The sequence below is a fragment of the Scatophagus argus genome, chromosome 14, assembly GCF_020382885.2.
Source record: "Scatophagus argus isolate fScaArg1 chromosome 14, fScaArg1.pri, whole genome shotgun sequence".
NCBI classification, from domain to species: Eukaryota; Metazoa; Chordata; class Actinopteri; family Scatophagidae; genus Scatophagus; species Scatophagus argus.
Genome location: NC_058506.1, coordinates 9105665 through 9124853, shown reverse-complemented (window position 1 = coordinate 9124853; position 19189 = coordinate 9105665). Strand labels below are relative to the sequence as shown.

General features: G+C 41.1%; 3 protein-coding genes across 8 annotated transcripts in view; 1 reads left to right on the top strand and 2 right to left on the bottom strand.

The window, feature by feature from the left end:
• The window catches only part of LOC124071163 (neuronal tyrosine-phosphorylated phosphoinositide-3-kinase adapter 1), a 31743-nt gene extending 28718 nt beyond the window's left edge, over nucleotides 1–3025 (bottom strand). For both annotated transcript variants that reach the window (XM_046411641.1, XM_046411642.1), the window contains exon 1: nucleotides 2265–3025. The gene's annotated coding sequence lies outside the window, so the exon portion shown is untranslated. The remainder of the gene's footprint in view (nucleotides 1–2264) is intronic.
• A 2008-nt stretch (nucleotides 3026–5033) lies between these two features.
• Nucleotides 5034–9084, top strand: mogat3b (monoacylglycerol O-acyltransferase 3b). Of its 2 annotated transcripts, none has more exons than XM_046410896.1 (9): nucleotides 5034–5604; nucleotides 5731–5775; nucleotides 6047–6137; nucleotides 6370–6477; nucleotides 6884–6954; nucleotides 7789–7993; nucleotides 8119–8293; nucleotides 8402–8586; nucleotides 8669–9084. In XM_046410896.1, the coding sequence occupies exons 3-9, from the start codon at nucleotides 6056–6058 to the stop codon at nucleotides 8821–8823; spliced, it is 981 nt and encodes a 326-aa protein (XP_046266852.1). In that variant the 5' UTR covers nucleotides 5034–5604; nucleotides 5731–5775; nucleotides 6047–6055; the 3' UTR covers nucleotides 8824–9084. The 2 variants fall into 2 exon arrangements, with proteins under 2 accessions (XP_046266852.1, XP_046266851.1); XM_046410895.1 differs by having other exon boundaries at nucleotides 5677–5775.
• A 240-nt stretch (nucleotides 9085–9324) lies between these two features.
• Nucleotides 9325–17273, bottom strand: srrt (serrate RNA effector molecule homolog (Arabidopsis)). Of its 4 annotated transcripts, none has more exons than XM_046410891.1 (20): nucleotides 17147–17273; nucleotides 16319–16437; nucleotides 16080–16208; nucleotides 15851–15997; nucleotides 15497–15685; nucleotides 13850–14019; nucleotides 13483–13667; nucleotides 13288–13401; nucleotides 13048–13207; nucleotides 12778–12929; nucleotides 12604–12665; nucleotides 12387–12465; nucleotides 11708–11899; nucleotides 11440–11610; nucleotides 11089–11242; nucleotides 10552–10745; nucleotides 10190–10346; nucleotides 9917–10009; nucleotides 9718–9817; nucleotides 9325–9566 (listed from the first exon to the last, which is right to left on the bottom strand). In XM_046410891.1, exons 1-20 carry the CDS (start codon nucleotides 17270–17272, stop codon nucleotides 9491–9493), a joined length of 2769 nt encoding a protein of 922 aa, XP_046266847.1. In that variant the 5' UTR covers nucleotide 17273; the 3' UTR covers nucleotides 9325–9490. The 4 variants fall into 4 exon arrangements, with proteins under 4 accessions (XP_046266847.1, XP_046266848.1, XP_046266849.1 ...); XM_046410892.1 differs by having other exon boundaries at nucleotides 12778–12926; XM_046410893.1 differs by lacking the exon at nucleotides 17147–17273 and adding an exon at nucleotides 16552–17103.
• Nucleotides 17274–19189: the final 1916 nt, after the last annotated feature.

Below are 19189 nucleotides of genomic sequence, written 5' to 3'. Positions count from 1 at the left end.
AGCCAGCTAAACGTGTCCACAGAGGTATTGATTTAGAAATACCTTCACTACTGGCCAGTAGTAGCTATTTATATTACTTTAACCAACCTATTGACCTGCTGCTGCTCAAACTCTAGAGGAACAACCTGTTTGGATGCTCCAGGAATCTATAGGAAAAAAAAATCCATTACTGCTCATCCAGACAGGGGTATCCACTCGACTAGAGAAATGGGCTTAAAATGTCAGCATCTGCCACGTCTGTCGCACATCCATCAGTTCCTCTCCTCTCCAGCCCTGTGTGGGCCTTCACTTGCCCTCTCAGTATATTTGTGTATTCAATCCTCCAAACTGAATTTCTCATCCTTTTTGGAAACAGACATGATGTACACTGCCGGTCAGAGTGACTGAATCATCCACTTCCTGGAGAAAAACTCCAATATGGTCAGAATGATTTTTCCTTTACTGAAAACACTGGTCATTTTTTATCCTTCCCATCATCAATATCACAACCACATGCTCTACCCAATTTCATTAACCAAAATCTGTGGTTGTTTTCATACATTTTAAAAGCTCTACCTTCTGATTAAGCAGGACAAATCCTCAAGGACTAAAGGTTTACAATAAAGCATATCCCATTTGTTTCCTTGCTGCTACACAGAGTCTCTGTTTCCAGATTTAATCACATTTCTGGTCCGAACTTGGGCTCACCAGGTGAGCGACGGCGGTTTGCGACAGCTTGTGTGAGCCCTGGTTTTCTTCTGCATTCAAGACACGCTGCACAGTATGTGTGGCTCGCAGCCTGCACTCACTGACCCCAAAGTCACAGCTGCTCTAACCCATCCCTGCTCGCCTCTGTCTGTACCAACATAAACCAAACAGCACAAGACACGGGAACACATCAGATCCTGTTTATCTGTATCTGTTGCCCATAAGCAAAACTTAAAGCCAAGCACAAGAACATTTTTTTTTTTTTGTCATATTCAGCTCCAAGGTCAAGCGTGACAAGCTGCTAATTAGTTTTATTTTATAATAAGACCTCTATATCCTAATAGAAATATCTCTAATATCCAGGAGGATTTGTAGTTGGTGATGTGTTGCATTTGTTTTGTAACAGACAGCCTATACTAACTGACATGACTGATTCTGTCCAAATAAAATGTCCACTCAGTATTGACAGAACATTTCCTCTCAAGTCAAACAGCCCTGATGCTTCCAAGAAACTAAAGCCGGATAAAGAAACAACTGTATCAAACGTTTTCATTTTAGCAGCCTGATAAATAACTACTGTTCATTCAAATTGCTATATGAGCATGTGGTGGAGAGGTGAAAAAGAAATCTCTGAGTGTGAGTGATGCTCGTCTTCAGTGGCTGTCACACCCGGGGGGAAAAAGAGGGACAAAAACAGTGTTGACTAAGCTTAATTACACGTTGAATTCACAAGCCCTCGACCCTTTTGGATCGTCTTGAGAGGCATCTAAGGTGGGATACTGCGGCATTTTATTGGGTATCAAGCGATGGGTTTTCCTTGATAAACACACACATACACACACACACGAACTGGCTCCCCTCATCCAGACGCCTGCCTCTCCCGCACCTCAAAGACGCGCCAACACATCCTCACCTGGCTGCGCACAAACACACACATCAGCAGTGTATTCACAATCAGAGTAACTACCGCCCATTCACACACACACACACACACACACACGCATCCACGCACAACCACTGCTATACTCTTATGATCCGTAAACATGCAGATGTTTTCCACCTTGGCCTTGCAGAGCCAGGCTCGTAACACTGACTCTGCTGTGGTGTAGGTATTTGATTAATAACGCCGTGCATGCTCCAGCATCACCAGTCAGCTGATGGAGGCTTGTTTTTTGGTGAAATATTCATAAGGTCTTGTCACGACTGAACTTAAACACGGGCTGTGGGTTACAGCGCGCTTCGGTCCTGCAATATCTTTACATCTCTTTTGTGTTTTGGGGTTGAAATAGAGGCCTTATATTCACCGTCATGGGCTGTGAGGCATCAAGGTTGAATAATTTGGTTTGTGAACACACGGCGGCTCGCTGTCAGCCTTGCATTTCTTGAAATTTACGCGTATAAATACCATCAGGCCCAACGTCTCCTCCGCAATACAGCATCATATTTTCTGCTGCTAATTAGGCAGACAGTGCATTTTGACTGTGACAGCTGCTTATATAGGCTAGGAGACGTAAGCAACGGATGCGGTGATTTATGGAGCAAAACACAGCTAATATTAATGAAGGTGTGAAACCTACCTTAGAAACCGGGCAGCCTATGGCTGGCGCAGAGGCAGACTGTGCCGATATCCAGTTGCCCAGACTCGTAAAAATCAGACAACAACAACAACACCACGCCGGTTGTTGATGACACAGCTGTCTTGGTAGACTGGAGGGAAGGGGCAAAAATGCTTTCCCAGATGTGTCAATTGACGTGGAAAAGAAAAATCAGTTATTCAGGCGTATATCACCGGGATGACGCCTTTTCTTGACGTGAAAGGTCTTCCATGTTTTTTTGATAAACAGCGCACTGTACTACCGAGGCTCGGTGTAGCCCGGCCGGTGTGAGAGCTGATGGAAAACCTTGATGCAATTCAATGCGACGTTACAAAATGCTCCTCCGCAAAGACTCAGGTGAAACGCCATCCTCGACTGTTTTAAGAAAGCCTCCGAGACGACCTCCGCAAAGGAAACATGCTTTCAGTTCAGACATGAAGAGGAGGGAAAGAAAAAAAAAAAAAAACGTCAACAGAAAATGCGCAGATATCAGCGCGCCGTGCTGGTTCACGCGCTGGGCATCCTCACCGTGTGTTTGCATCCATATTAATATTCATACAGTACTTCCTGAGAGCAGACCAGCGGTTGTTTTTAGAAAAAGCATCCGAGGTGGCTTTGGAGTCCAGCTGCGACGAGAGGCTGTTATCTGTTTGCTGTTATCAGTGGACCGAAATGAAATTTCCCTTCCCTGCTCACATTTAGCAGAAGATTCAGCAGCAAACTCATTAAATGTGCGGATGGATTCTTGATAAAGTGACGGGAGGATTTATTTATTTATTCATTTTTCAACTTTGATAAACCGAGACTCTCTCTCTCTCTCTCTCTCTATATATATATATATATATATATATATATATATATATATTTTTGTTTTTTCTTATCTGAGAACAAGAACACCAGGACAGACGAAAACAAAGTCATAGGCTATGAGAACATTATAGGAGTGTTATAGGCCTAGTGATTTAAGAGGGGATAAAATACTATTAAGTATAAAATGCTCTCGAAATAAACCCATGAGTACCACAGACATAAAGTAGGCTAAGCCGTCATAGGAATATTAGTATGACATTTTGTTTGGACTGTATCTGGATAACCAGATATTTCAATAACTGCCAAGGGGAAGAAATAAAATCAAATCTGACTGAGAAAGTTAGGGAAGAAAAGAAAAGCGTCTTACATTATGTACTTTCTGTTCTTATTTATAGGTGTGGAAAATTGGAGCTACACTTCAAATGTAGTGTTTCTTTGGGGGGGGGGTCACATGACCAGCTAGCCAACACATGGCCTTTGTGAGGCTGACACGCCCCCTAAAGTCTATGGGAGATTGTAGCTATACCTGTGGACATCTGAGAGAGTTGAGCACACGACTCTAATCATGTAGATGATTATCAGACGAATCTTTGGACTGTCACTGCCACAAACAGAGCTGTGCAGCGAGGTCAGAGTGTGACAGCTGAAGTCCACAGTATTACAGGGGCTGGTCAAAGCAATTCAGAGCAGATAACTGAATTTGCACATACTTAATGTGAACAAAAGTATTGGGACACCTAACCTGAGGGATTGTTTGACCATTCATGCAATAGAGCATTTGTGAGGTCAGACACTGATGTTGGACCAAAAGGTCTGACCCTCAGTCTCTGTTCCAGTTCATCCCAAAGGTGTTGGGTGGGGTTGAGGTCAGGACTCTGTGTGGGCCAGTCAAGTTCTTCCACACCAAACTCATCCAGCCATGTCTTTATGGAGCTTTGCTTTGTGAACTGGGGCTCAGTCATGCTGGAATAGAAAAGGGTCTTCCCCAAACTTGGTATGTCTTGGTATGCTGAAGCATTAAGATTTCCCTTCACTGGAAGTCAGGGGCCGAGCACAACCCCTGAAAAACAGCCCAATGCCACACCTGAGCTCAACAATAAAAAGCTGTGTTCAAATACTTTTGTCCATATAGTGTATAAATCCCCTTATTGCAGTGGTGTCTGCAGCAGTTAGAGGTCAAATATCTCACCTAGTGAGAAGAGGAACTAAGAAAAAAAATATCTTATAACTCTAACTAATGTACAGGTTTATCCTTTATACACCATACTATAGCAGGATGTTTATTGTTAACGATCAATATTTATCATTGCAGGCCATACATTGTTACAATCCAGCAATGCAATACTAGCCTCATTATCTCAGTGGAGTCCTTTTGGTTAGCATCCAGCAAATGATCTCCCATGAGGCTTTGACAGCAAGGAATCCCCAACACACCCAAAATCTACCCAAACAGGTGCTTTCACTTTGGGGTCCAGTGTGTAGGACTTAGTGACATGTTGTGGTTACAAATTCATTATCCCGCCCCACAATTTAGAAATGCCGGTGGAGTTCTCCACAGCCAGGGTTTGGTTTGTTCGCTCTGGGCTACTGTAGAAATATAGCAGTGCAATATGGTGGTCTCTGTGAAAGAAGACTCGCTCTCTCTGTAGCTTATGCTAAGGTAAGCACCATAATATTACCATAATATTCAATATCTGTGTCTAAATCCTACACACTGGACCTGATTAGACCTCACTCCAGGGCTGTGTGGGTGTGTACAAACTGCAGTTGACTGACAGCTCCCTCACCCTGCTGTTTGCTTTGTTGCACCTGTTAAGGCGGGACAACTCACACTGTTACCATTCTTATTGGTTTGGTGGTTGGTGACATCACAGCGACTCCCAGCAAAGGCTCCACTAAAACTGAACCTAATTGGAAGGATAATCAGCCAGGGAAACTGAAAACACCTGTGCAGGACCTTTACAGAAATAAGCCTTTTAAATGGCAGGCATTTTGACTTATCAAAGCAAGCCCAGGTGTAAATAATAACACTGACTCTATTCTGTCAGGCCTGTTCTCAAACTAGTGCGTATTACATCAGTTAAAACGTGATAAACAGGAAAAACAGGAAAGTGTGTGAAACACGAAAGGAGATAAAAAAGGAAGTCTGTTTGTCGCGTATTACATTTCAGAGGAAAATAACATCTCCGTGTCTGTGACGTCCCTGTTCCCTTAAAGCTGAAGAGTAGAAGCTGAACCGTGGGACCAGAAGGACGAGAGACACATCACACATATCATCATACGATCATGACACCGTTGCATGTCCTGTAGAGGACACTCCACAGATCCAGTACAGAAATGATCCAACTATAAAACTTTGTCATGTCATGCTGGAACGTCAAAGTATCGGGGGAGTGGATTTGTTATCAGCAGCTTTCCGTGATCTGGTCAAAGTGCATGCTGCATTTTGTGCTTTTGCTGAGCTGGTGACACTACATACACTGAAATCAACTTTGGAATAAACCTTAATAAGGTAAATTATTATGATTTGTGCTTTGCAATATAACTATAAACATTTGTTTATGTTCTTTTTATTGACTTTTAGCCAAAGGTGTCTTGCGGTCTACAAGCTTGGGGGATAACTTGTATTTGTGTGCAGATTAAAGATCTTCCTGCCTTGGTTTTCCTGTCAGCTTGTTCACAAGTAAGTCAATTCATCAGGCTGCTGCATGCCTTGCAAGCTTTCAAGTCTATGACTTCCCTAAAGGAAGATTAAGATCACAAGCTGAAGTGCTGATTACTGATGGGATCTGATCTCTATTTTAAAAACATCTATTATAAATATCATTATTTCAGATAAAGGACTTTTTGTCCACAGCCATTAAGGATCTAACTTATGAGCTCATGACCTTTTTTGAATGAAAGTACAGTCTGAAATGTTATGAGTTGCTAAAAGTTAATGGTATGGCCTCCAGGTTGCAAGAATGACTCAAGAGAAAAGCCAGAGGAAGGAGTTTTTAGAGGTAGTAAGTGTTCTGCAATGGGTGCTAAGCTTTCTCTTCTTAGGTAAGATTCTGCTACACTTAACCTTCACGAATTTGTATGAAATGTTGTTGTATGCAATGTCAAATTATAATGTTTGTTAAAATTGCATTAGCTCACTTCACAGTCTTTTCACTGTATGTGTAAAACAGCTGTGCATTCTTTAAACTCTGAGCTAAATTAAGACATCTCTTGTACCCCCATATATATGGACTCTTGTTTTGCCCAACATGGCACAACACACATCCACCTTCAGGATTGGCTTGTATCATCTTGATGGTGTACCTTATGTTTACCTCGCTGTGGCCTCTTCCCACTCTATACTTCATATGGCTGGTGACGGACTGGCAAACCCCTGAAAGAGGTAAAGAAAATCATTCTGTGTCCATGTAAATGGAAGAGACCTCCACATACGCTGTGTCACAGTTCTGATATCTGTGAGCACCTTCTGGAGTGTGTTCACACTGAAGGAGTAGAGAAGTTTACTCAAAATAGTCCCCATTAACAGCACATTCAAAAGTTTATGGTTGTATGTACTGACTGTGATTTTTGTCACTTTTCTGCATGAACACAATGCATACACAAAACCTAAGAATTAATCGTGCAGTATGAAGCTGGGACACAGCCCATGTTTATTTTGTTGCACAGTAAATATACAGTATATAAATATATAGTATATAACAGTGCAGTACAACAACAAACTATAGGCATGTTAGTATGTAGTATGAAACTGGTTCATACTCATCTTAGATTTCTAATGTCTCCATCAGGGGGCCGGAGGACAACATTTGTAAGGAAGTGGAGGATGTGGGAGCACTTCAGAGATTATTTTCCAATCAAAGTAAGTTTAACTTTGTATTTTTTAACACCTGCACCTGATTGGATGTTCTTCTCCTCATCTGATTTAAATTTGGTTGGAAAGCATTGATGTGATGGTGATTTGCTCCCCGGGCGCTGCACGCGGTCGCCCACTGCCCCGGGTTTGCTGTGTGTGTGTGCACGTCACTTGGGTGGGTTAAATGCAGAGAACAAATTTCGTTGGAGTGAGTTCCCTCCAATGACAAAATATGTCACTTTAATCTTAATCTTAATCTTAATCTTTAAGGTGACTGGACAGTGACAGATAAACTGTTACATCCTCCTCAAATCTTTTCAACCTTTATGGAATATTCATGCTTGAGATTGAAATGTTAAAATGTGAATAAATCCTTACGGGTTCTTTTTTTCAATCAATCAAGCATAAAAAACCTGTAATCAACCACTCGGATGCTGTGTAAATAAAACAAAACGTGATAACTGGTAATCTTTTACTGACATAAAATCAGTTAAATACATATATTTGTTTTACCTTATCAATGTCATTAACTTGTGTAAATACAAGCAGAGAGGAAAATGACCATCCAGATTAGCTACCAGCACAAAGTTCCACAGCCACCACCTGTAAAGTCACCATGAACGCTGAAAGGCATATACAGGATTTAGAGCAACATACGCTGTCATCTCTTTGTTATTATCTGTGGAGACAAATATCTTTGTAATGAGCATTTTATTTTGGAGGCCTTTTAATCCGCCCACGTCCATCAGTTCTCCTAGCGAAATGAAGTGCAATGATTATGCAATTTCTGTGGATTTGGTTTTATGGTCAACGACCTAATCCTCGTTTCCACTTTCTCAGTTGGTTAAGACAGCCGAGCTGAATCCAAACAAGAATTACATCTTGGGTTGTCATCCACATGGCATCATGAGTCTGGGAGCCTTCGCCTGCTTCAGCACAGAGAGCTGTGGCTTCACTGAGGTGTTTCCTGGCCTGCGACCCACCCTGGCAATACTGGCAGGGCTTTTCAGGATACCACTCTTTAGGGATTACATCATGAGTGCAGGTATCTTTACTCTGTGACTGAGACTATTGTCATCCACCTTATCTAACATGAACCTTACTGTTCTGCCTTTAAATAACAGCACGGTCTCCATCAGTTGAACTGAACTGTTGTTACTGCCTGATCAGGTCTTTGTCCAGTCAGTAAACCAAGCCTCGCTCACCTCCTTTTTAAGAGTGGCAAGGGTAATGCAGTTGTGATTGTGATTGGGGGCGCTGCTGAGTCTCTGGCATCCTCTCCTGGAGTCGACACGGTGGTCGTGAAGCAGAGGAAGGGATTTGTCAGGATGGCTTTGGAGTTTGGGTGAGAACACTTAAAAAAATGAAAAATAACAGTTAACAGAAGGTATCGATGTACTCACATGTGGCCAGCAGCCCATTACATGAAATAACCTCCGGTGATCCTCCACAGGGCTGATCTGGTGCCTGTTTACTCATTTGGGGAGAATGAACTCTTTCAGCAGGTGATTTTCTCAGATGGAAGTCTGGGTCGGAGGTTACAGGACTTGTTCAAAAAGATTGTAGGTTTCGCCCCTTGTCTATTTGTTGGTGGGCACCTGGCATTCATACCCTACAGGAGTCCAATCACAACAGTTGGTGAGTACTTATTTATTCTGTGTATAAGACAAACTTTGTGCATTGTGCCATCGCCATTATTCTAATACCCTGCTTCTTCCAGTGGGAAGTCCAATCTCAGTGCCAAAGTGTGCCACACCTACCGAGGAGCAGGTGGACCACTATCATAGACTTTACATGGAAGGCCTGTGCAAGTTATTCCATGAACACAAGGTCAGCTGTGGACTTAGTGAAAGTCAAAAGCTTCGGATCATTTAAGACATTTCTCTTCTATATGAACTGTTAACAGGGCTTCGTCCCTGTAGGTGTTTTCATTATTTAACATGGATGCTGTGAAAGCCGACGCCCGCTTTGTGAGAATGCTGTGTTCACAAAGCAGCGAAAACACTCAGCATGAATATATTTGTCATGAACCCATTTTAATGTGATTACACCCGGAGGCCATCTAAAGATGTGTGATGAAAAGGCAGAACAAGTCAAATAATAAATACAAAAAAAAAATAAATGCATATTTTTTCACTGGAGGGCTTCTGAATTTCCCATTTCGAAGTAGGATACATGCAAGTGCAATTCAAAAGTTTACCCAGCAGAGGGCAACTGTCTGCATCAATTTCTCCACCAGAAGGAAGATGGGATGGATTTCTTCATCAGAATCTTAACTTCTGAAGTCTGACCGACTGTTTTCCTGTATCCGTTTCTCTGATCAGCTTTAAGTCAGACAATCTGATTTCATTTAATAAATCACTGAAAAATTACAAATGCAGTTAGATCAACTTTATTGAGGAGGCAGTTCATCAGAAGTTTGTTCTAATTGCATAATAATTACAAAAAAATATTAGGTAAAGAATTCATCTAACCTATTGCAGAAAGCAAGCAGAACACAACACTGGTGAAGCATGAACACCGAAAGGACCGAGTCAACCTTCTAAAAGAAGTCCATATCATCTGGTGCATCCAGGTCACGATATTCAATGATGTTGCGTGGATCACCCCGTGACATTCTGAGATGGTTGAGGGTGCAAGGAGAAAAAAAAAAAAAAAAACAGGAAAGAACAGAAGGGGTTATTGAAAAAAGGTTCACAATTGTCCTATTGCAAAAAAAAACAAAACGAAAAAGCTTGTATCAAAATAAAGCTCGCACAGCTCTCTCACCTGATGTTGCGCGGCTTCCCCAGGTAGCCCCCTTGCCCGCGGAAGTTGTCATAGTTGCCTCGGCCTCCTCCGTATTGGTTTGGTGGGTAAGGCGGTGCACCTGTTGGAAAGGAGTCAAACTCAGTGGAAAAGCAGCAGTCTGACTGACAAACACATTTTCATTCATCAGCGCACATAAAAGTAAGGTCAGAGAACACACCACCATAGCCCATCAGCGGTGGACGAGGCTGTCCGAAGCCCATTGGACCCTGAGGACCTTGAGGAGGAAATGGCATGGTGGGAGAAAGCAAACCTGTAGGAACAAACAAACAAAAAAAAATAAAAATAAAATTAAAAAAAATGGCATAATGGGCAAAATATGATTTCATTACTAAAGCTTCAGTGTACTGATCCATTTATTTAGTCAGTCCTTGCTGAAGAACTAAAATCCTCCCATTATAAGCATCTGGGTTGATAGGAATGTTGTACCTACCTTGACCTGGCCCTGGAAGAGGAGGAAGCTTCATCTCTGGCAGTGACGGCCTCTTGGCATCCATCAGGAAATTGTTAAAAAACGCCACTTCCTTTTTCACTTCTTCAATTTTGTCCCCATGTTTGTTCAGGATGTGCTTCCGCACAAACTCCGGGCCCTTGAAATTAAATTGAAATGCAGAAGGTGTTGCATTATAATCAAGCAACAAAACAGTAAATGTCGAAATGTTTTAGAGGTAATGTACATATTGTCACTACAACCAAGAAATCATCAAGAGGTCCCAAAGACTTTTAGTCAAAAATCAGAAACATCTTAATGTGTTGCACAGTTTTGAATACTTAAAAAAAAAAAAACGCACTCACTTTAAACTTCTTGCCACTTAGCGGGCAGAGCCATTTGTCCTTTCCAAGCTCTTGAGTGTTGGCAGAGACAAACTTCTCAACCTCATCCTCAGGATCTTTGCGGCCCATCTTGGCTGCCTCTTCTTCAGACAGGATTTCTTTTAAACTAAACAAGGGACTCAGCTTCTCCTCCATCATCTTCTGCCATTGTTGCACTTTAAAGTTACCAGACAAATGAGACAGATGTGAAGATGTGTTTCTGATACATTAAACTAAGGTCCATTTTTATCAAGCTGCCAGTACCTCATTACATGTGCAAGTGTAACATACAAACATCTAAAATGTGCAAAATTTGATGTTTAAGTTGTTCTGAAACTGCAGCAAATTCGTCTGAGAGCCTGCAGGCAAAAACTGAAAACTTTAGTTTAAACACAGCTAATGTTTAACTAGCAAAGAGTTATAAGAGTGTTTTTCCAACTCCAGCACACAAGTTACTGTTACACAATCCACATACTGACTCCTCCATGTTAAAAAAACAAATAAGGGACACGCACTGACCTTCGCCATGTGTGATGCGGTTGGGAGGGATGGGTCCACGTACATGGATCATGCCACAGCGATTAGGCATTTCATCCTCACTGGGGTATTCACAGGTGTTGTAGTAGTCAATTGAGTGCACGATACGTAGATACAAGATGAGACGATCCAAAACCTGGAGCAAGGGGAAGGAACTTTAGACTGGATGTAAAAATATTATTATTATCTTTATGTACCAAGTAGCTAACTAACTAGCTGGTTTCAGTCAGCTGTCTGAATGACAGAAAATACAACAAATATAAAAGGATATATAATGCATTGTTTGTATAGGTAATTACGCTGCATTTATACTCATAACTGCAAAAGTCAAACCTTGGCGAGTTTGTCATCCTTCTCCACAGTCATCTCTGCAGGGTTTCCCTCCTTGGCACTCTCCTCAGGATCCATCCCACTCCCGGAGCCCAAGAGCTCCTCCTCCTCAGCACTCACCTCCTCTATCAGGTAATCTGTGATATTCTTCAAGATGGGGTTCTGAGCTGGCAACTTTTAAAATCAGAAACCACACATAAATGAATACAAGTACACATCAGAACAATCCACACGTATGCAAATCCATGAAGTTGACAGTTCAGGACTATACCTCTGTGCTCTGCCCCTCTTCCTGGAACTTGTTAGCCCACAGGTCTCCCTTCTCGTCCAAGGCATGAATGAGCTTGGCAGCCAGCTTGATGTCATTGCGGAGCACCTGCTTGTGCTGAGTGATGCCGTTAACATTACGCACCCTCCGGGCAAGGTCCCTGTTCACCCCTGGTGCCAGCTCACAGTCTCGCAGCTGTAGAGAGTCAAATAGGGTTTTAAACAGCCTCAAGTGCTATTTAGGAGATTACACAAGCAATAAAGATATGTGCAAAGGACTAACCAAGAGTCCCTTAAGTGCAACATGTTGAGATGAGCTAAGATTTAGTTAAATACAGCAGCTTTCACTGCAGCATTGATTCACTGGCAAAAAAGGTCAATTCAACATGATGCAATAAAATGAAAGAGGGGGAACAGAAATGCAGCCTACATTAGTGTTCAGGCTTGAATCATAAAAGATGAAATAATGTCCCAGCAACATGTTTTGCTTTACGTATATCAAATATCAGTAATTCACTGCCAAAAATAGGCAACACAGAAATAATAAATGAACAGATAACCTACTGTAAGTTATGTTAAGCATCATAATGACAATAAACACATTTGTGGCTCTGAAACACATTCTATGCTGCATATTATAACTTGTAAACAGGAGCATCAACAGCTAAGACTGGCACACTTACTCGAATATTCTGAAGGTTCCAGCAAACTTCTTTGATGTTGACACTACGGTCAAACGTCACCCAGCAACGTCGAAAAAACCTGCAGCAGCACAGGGTTTGTTTAAACACAACTGTGTAATTGTGTGTAGTGTTTTGCTTCACACAATGTGAGTCCAACAGACATCAGAGTAAGAAATGAACAGAGTGCATGTTCTCTTTTTTTTTTTTTTAAACCAACCTGCGTTCTGGGTGGGGGTCAGACAAGCAAACACGCAGAAAGCCAGGAAAACGCCGGCAAAGCTGAGAGAGAAAAACAGATGAGCACGTTTAGTTTCAACAAAGACACAAGTTACTCTGTGCCTTCAGGGAGCTTAAGTCTCTTGGGCCACATTGCCACCTATTTTCAACTCACAGCAATAATCTCAGCCTTGGAAATGGTGGGAGCGATGCTCCTCATGAAGAGAGAGAAAGTCCTGTGGAGGGGCCGTGGTCTGGGAGAGTCATCTTTAGGCTTCTTTTCTTCTTTCTTGTCCTCTTCAGCATTCTCCTTTGGTTTCTCCTCTTCTGAATTCCAAGAGACAAAGTGGTGAGAACAACTCTTTGAATTACGAATACTGGCAGCAAAGACACGATATAGTCTGTGTGAAAATCAAACTCTGGCTTTATGAATTTTATTCGTCACCTTCACCCTCATCTTCCTCCTCATCCTTATCTCCCACCTCTTCCTTCTTCAGAGGTTTATCAGAGCAGTTGGAATTGGAGTCTGAATCAGAATCAGAGTCACTCTCAGAGGCGCTGCCTTCATCATCGCTGTCTCCGCTGCGCTTCCTCTTTCTTCTCGGCTGATAAATAAAAATGAGAACAGTGAGGGAAATTTGGATCACTGTTAGCAAATAATTTCAATAATGGAAGCAACACTTACCTTCTTGGGCTCAGGCATCTTCTCTTCTTTGGCGGCTTCTTTCTCTGCCTCATCTTTCACAGCCTCCCCTTCAGCTGCAGCAGCTCTATCTAAGCTGGCAAAGTCACTCGCCTCCTGTGGCACAGTTTACTGTCATCAACACAGCACCGTGACATCTCTACTGCCTGCCAAACACTGACAGAGAACAAAGCATACCTTTTCATTTTTGTCCTTCTCCAATGAAAGTTTGCGGTCACCATCCAAGGCTTTGAGGTCTTCTCTCTTCGGGGGTTCAGCACCCCCTGAAAGAGACACAGACTTCTCCCTTTCTTCCTCTTCTTCTGATGGGAGGTCCAAGATGCGAAGATCATGATCTGTCCCTCCCTCCATCTTTATCACAGCTGAGGGCGAGCAAGGTGAAATACTGTTCAACATTCTACAGCTGACAACCATGTCTTTAGGTACTATCCAGTATTCATTATTCTGTTATTTTTTTTAAAAGGATAACAGAAATGCAACGCAGACAAAAACAACAATAACTCCAAATATCACCATTAATCTTTAAATTATTCTGAAGTCTCACCTGCATCCAGAACCTTGATGATGGCTGGGGTCTGTTCAATGTCCAAGGAGACATTATCAAACCAGCCATTCTCCATCAGAAACATGAAGACATTCAGACGGTTGTGCAGTGCGCCCTGGGCCTCTGCCTTAAGTCGGCTAGCCTCATCTGGATGATACTTGGACCTGAACCTGTTTTCAGAGTTGGGGTCCACAAAATAGTTGGGAGGGAATGGCGGGGGTTGGGATGAATGGGAGGCAAAAGTTAGAGAACAAAGGCATATTATATATCTATATTGACACTGTGGTGTGTCACACAATGTCACTGAGAATTATGATTTGCATATTACAATTTCTTTTTAACATATTTTCAACACATAAGACATTTTTAATCCAGATGTTTGAGTTGTTTATTGGGAAAAGTTAAAAATTCTAAATTCATTCAGTGGAATTTAAGTGTGTTGTCAGACTACCATAATTCAGACTGTGATTTCTGTGTTTTGTATAACCTACTTCTTGTGTTTGGATTTTCAGTGTATGTGTGTCGTGACCTTGTGATTAGTGTAGCTAATTACTGCACATTATTTGAGTTTGAGATGAACTCACCAAAAAATAAGAGAAAACACAATAACGAGATTATAAAATTAAGCATTCACATATTCAGAATTTCACATCAAAAATGTTGATCATTGAGTAGACTACAGTTACCTTTTGTTCTGCCAGTTTATTAACAAATAAATACAGAGAAGGGGTCTCTTCTGTGAAAATGCGCTCCACTTCACATTGGTGTGTCTGTATACACACAAATTCGGTTTTGGGATTCGATTTGATCCGAACATAAAAAGAAAATAGTGTAGAAAAAGCATAAAACAAGAAAAAAAAAATCTCCACGTGCGGAACACTGCTTGACTGTCTATCTAAGTTCCCTCATACTGTGTGTCTAAGAGCAACTGCATTGTGCGCAGTGCATGCCCTTGCTGTCTAAGACCGATTCCTGCTGATGAGTTCCACTTTTTCTCATCTTCAAAACACGCTGTCAACGAAGTAGTGGGATTGAAGGGGGAAAGGACTGGTTATGTCAGAACAGAACAATTTTGCATGATACCTGTGAAACAAGTGTAACAAGCATTAACAGGCATTATACAACTGTGAATATTGGAAAGGTTCAGTTGCCAAATAAGAGAAAGAAAATCCACCCAAAGAATGAGGATGACTGTGAATAGAATTTGGAGACAATTGCCTTTACTTTTGACTGCAGAACTTAATGAAGAAAGTAGGGTTGTTGTAGTTCTATGTGTACACTTAATAATGTCTGACCTGTTCAGTCACATTATCAGACATACGTTTTAGTAACACCTGAGGAACCCTGTCCAAACTCCTACAGCACATTTATAGTCAAACAAAACAATAATATGTGCACTAAGGTTGAGTTTGGGTTGATTTTCTTCCTTTTTCAAAAGTCATTAGTAACAAACTGATTGTGGACCTTGTTCCACTAAGTACCTGAAGCACATTAAAAGGCTTAAGACAGAGTATAATCTAATATTATTACAATATAATACTAAGCATTATCAAAACAGCAATTAAATCTATAAGCCAAAGGTGAGGAACTTTAAAGATGCGGTGATGACAATCACAGATTAAAGGACTATAACAACTGAGATCGTACCACTCTTCATCTTTATGGGCCAAGAAGAATTCCTGCATCTGCTGTCGGCGGAAGTCGATCTTGTACTCATTATAGCGTTTGACAGCCTCAGTCTCATCCACAGAATCATCCAAGGACAGCAGGAACTCTTTAAAGCTCTTCATTATGGGAGGGGGTGGTCCCAAATCCATGTCATGGATGTTGCCAAGCCTAAAGGAAGAGAAACAAGTTGGATGGAGGTTTGGACAGGCCAGCAAAACTAGCAGATTTTTATTTCTAATAGTTTTGAGAACAATTAAAAAGCTAATGTGGAATTCTTAATACAACATTTAACTTCAAAACTCAGGCTCAATCCACCGTGACTCCTTTTCTCACCTTGCCTGAATGGGGATGCCATGATGAGGTTGCATTAAATGCAAGTCAGGATGGCCCCAGTGCTGTGGTGGGCCATAGCTGGGCCCCCCTCCACCACCATAACCCAAGTCATATCCTCCACGATAAGGGTCTCCACCATGGTCATCCCTGTCAGTGACAGATGAAAGAGTTTAGGCAGCAGCAGACACCGGGTGCACAGACCGTACATTAGTGTTGTTGCTAATCTCACCAATCTCTTCTCATGCGTTTCTGCTGGGGACTCATGTCGTGCCTTGGAGGGGTGAATCTTTCCCTGCGACCTCTGTCATAATCCCGGTATTCTCCGCGGCTACGCCGTTCCCTCCCCCTGTCCCACTCCCTGGGAGATTGATTTCAGGAAACATTTAATAGGAAATAAACACAGAGTTTAACCTGCAAATCATTTAGTTAGTTTAGGCCTCTGAGTTTCCCCACGTCTCTGCTTCTCACCTGTCGTTCCAGTCATCTCTGCGTCTGTCTTCTCTCTCTCTTGAACGGTCATAGTCACTTCTCTCACGCCTGAATTTGTCCCTTCTCCTGCGATCGTATTCATCATCGCTGTCTCCCATCTTCAAGCAGAGAGAAAAGCAAAATTAAGTCACGATGTGCTATGTGCCAGAAGCCATCACTGAGAGAACAATCGTTGTTAAAAAAAAAAAGGATAAAAAAATATGCTAACTTACATGGTGAGGCTAAACTTGCTCATTTCCTGGCATAGCAGGATTACAATGAGACTGCATGTAGCCAAGTAAGCGTGTTAACAAGATGAAGACGTCACTTGCTAGCGATTTGTGACGCAAACTCAAATATAACTTTAAGAGAAAGTTTGTGCTCCTGGATTTTATAATTCACACGCTCGTGGAGTAATACGGAAAGGAACAGTAGCTACAAGATGAGGATACTAAGATAATGAGATGCTAGAGAAACGGCTAGCTAGTAAATTAGGTCTTTGTCTTGCACAGCAGTTAGAGGAGTCGTAGGACGCTCAAATAACCAAAAGATTTGGAATTTTTAAAAACCGCAGCATAATGAGGGGTAACAGAGTTTCTTCTCTAGTTTAAGTAAATGGAATAATAACGCATGTAATAAATGTACGTTACTTAGCTAATGTTAGCGAGGCTGCTGGTGTTAGCTAACAGGCTACGTTAGCTAACAAGAAATGTAACATTCCGGTCCGTCTTATGTTGAGAGACCATTCGTTTTCTACATCAGAATAATCGTTCTCTTGACAGCTTAACTACCATCGATACAGTACAACATAACCGAATATATTGATACCTTATGTATTCTCAGCAGGGATGGTCCTCGACTTCTTCTACTTCTTCTGGTTCCTTGTTTTCTTCTTGATTTTTTTTGCGACAGTAGCCAAACATCAAACGAGGAGTTACTGCCACCAACTGGCATGAAGTGCGCATCAGAATTTTATCAGTAATTTTCATTTTAATTTCTCCAAATTCATTTGGACATTGTTGCTACTTTTGAAGGCTTTTTATATCTCTACTGCAATTTAAGATAAAATGTTGTGAGTGTGATCAATATTTTGTTACACATCATGGGTTTTGGGTTTAAGATGTTGACGTTACAGTAATGTGTAACGTGTATTTAAATGTAAAGTTAATTGTGCCAACTTCACACTCAATCTCATTATAGGCAAACATCTTGCAACAGTCTGTAGAATTCGCTCCACTGGCAGCAACAATAGAAGCAACAAGCCAGAATTAGATCTTTGAAAAGGACTTTTCAATGTGAATATTTCCATTTTTTGCACATCCATTTTTAGAGGATAGGCTGGCAATTTTTTAAGTCTTTAAACATGCATGCTGACATTAAGGGAGATATTTTTGGTTCATACTCAGCCCAAAGTGATCCCTTTTAAAGCAATTTCAATGTAGGTGACCAGAGACAAAATCCACAGTGTTCATTCTGTGAAAAATATATCCTGATGTTTATTTGAAGATAATATGAGGCTTCATCACACTGACTTAGATGAATCAAGAGAACATTTTCCAGAGTATGAAAATAGCTTTTTGTATTTCCTCAAACAGTGTTTCTGTGCTGAGCTGGGGCAGCAGTTGAGGATAAGCAACAGAAAACAAGAACTTGTAGCCTACTCAAAAGACTGTAACTTTATAAGATAAACACTTGGTTTGTCTTATCCACACTGCTGAAGCCTGTTGTCCCACACCTTTACACGAACCACGTTGGAGAAGAATCTCTTCAAGGCCAGTATGGACAAAATTATTACAGCAAATAATAACTCTTTTCACAATGTAAACATGTACTGTATGCGTGAGACAGACTTTGAAAAAAAAATTAACCTGTCCTTCAAGAGACTGTTTCACCAAAAAGAAAAAACAACGATGAATAAAACAATAAATATATTGATATTTGATTTAGTAGTGCTTTCAAGTATGACATTTATGTTGCTGAAGGTGGACTAAATTAGAAAAATTATGTTTGCTCACAAAACACCTGGTGTGTTTGACTGGGCTTTTAACTATTTCACTTAACGTTACCGTAAAAATATCTACCAAGAGGTTCTATATTATAGCGTTTTATATACAGCAACTGGTTTAGGGTCAGGCTACCTCGAACTCCTTGTTAATAGCACTGATATCCTTATAATTACATATGAATAGTGGATAGGTGGTATTGTGGAACAAGTCTAACAAAAACTCACAGGCACAGTCTTCAATATTCCACTAATATTTTAATAGATTAAACTATATTTTATTTTGCTTTCAATATCCAATAAACTCAAACCATGTCATTTTTTTGTGCCTTTCTTTGTTCTTCCTCTGAACCTCAACTGCTGCCTCATATAATCTAGGATTACACGCGGCCACACTTGAGTAGTCTGTGTTTCATCCTCCATGATAAATGCAGATTCCACTTGTGGGAAGGAAGGGCCACCCCTGGATTCAAATGCAAAGTCTCCCTCAGGTCCAGCATTGGCTCCCAAATGACTGGAGATGAGGTGTGATGGGTAGGAACTATCCAGAAAACCCTATGAACGTGTAAACAAATATTATTTCCACTCGATTTTCCACTGTGTTATTAGGATGCGTTTTAGGACTATGCTTGACAAAGTAATGAAAACAAAACTGAAAACTTTTACTTTGTACAGTTTACTGCTGTAAAACACTTTACTCTACCCTATATGAAAGGTGCCAAATAAACAAAGTTTATTAAGTAATTCATCAAATGATGATGAAATACTGTATACTGATTTCTATTAAGGGAAAAGAATGAACTGAATCTGGTTATGAAATGAATGCCGGTTATTCCAATGCTGATTAAAGTTCTCTTAAAACTAGATAT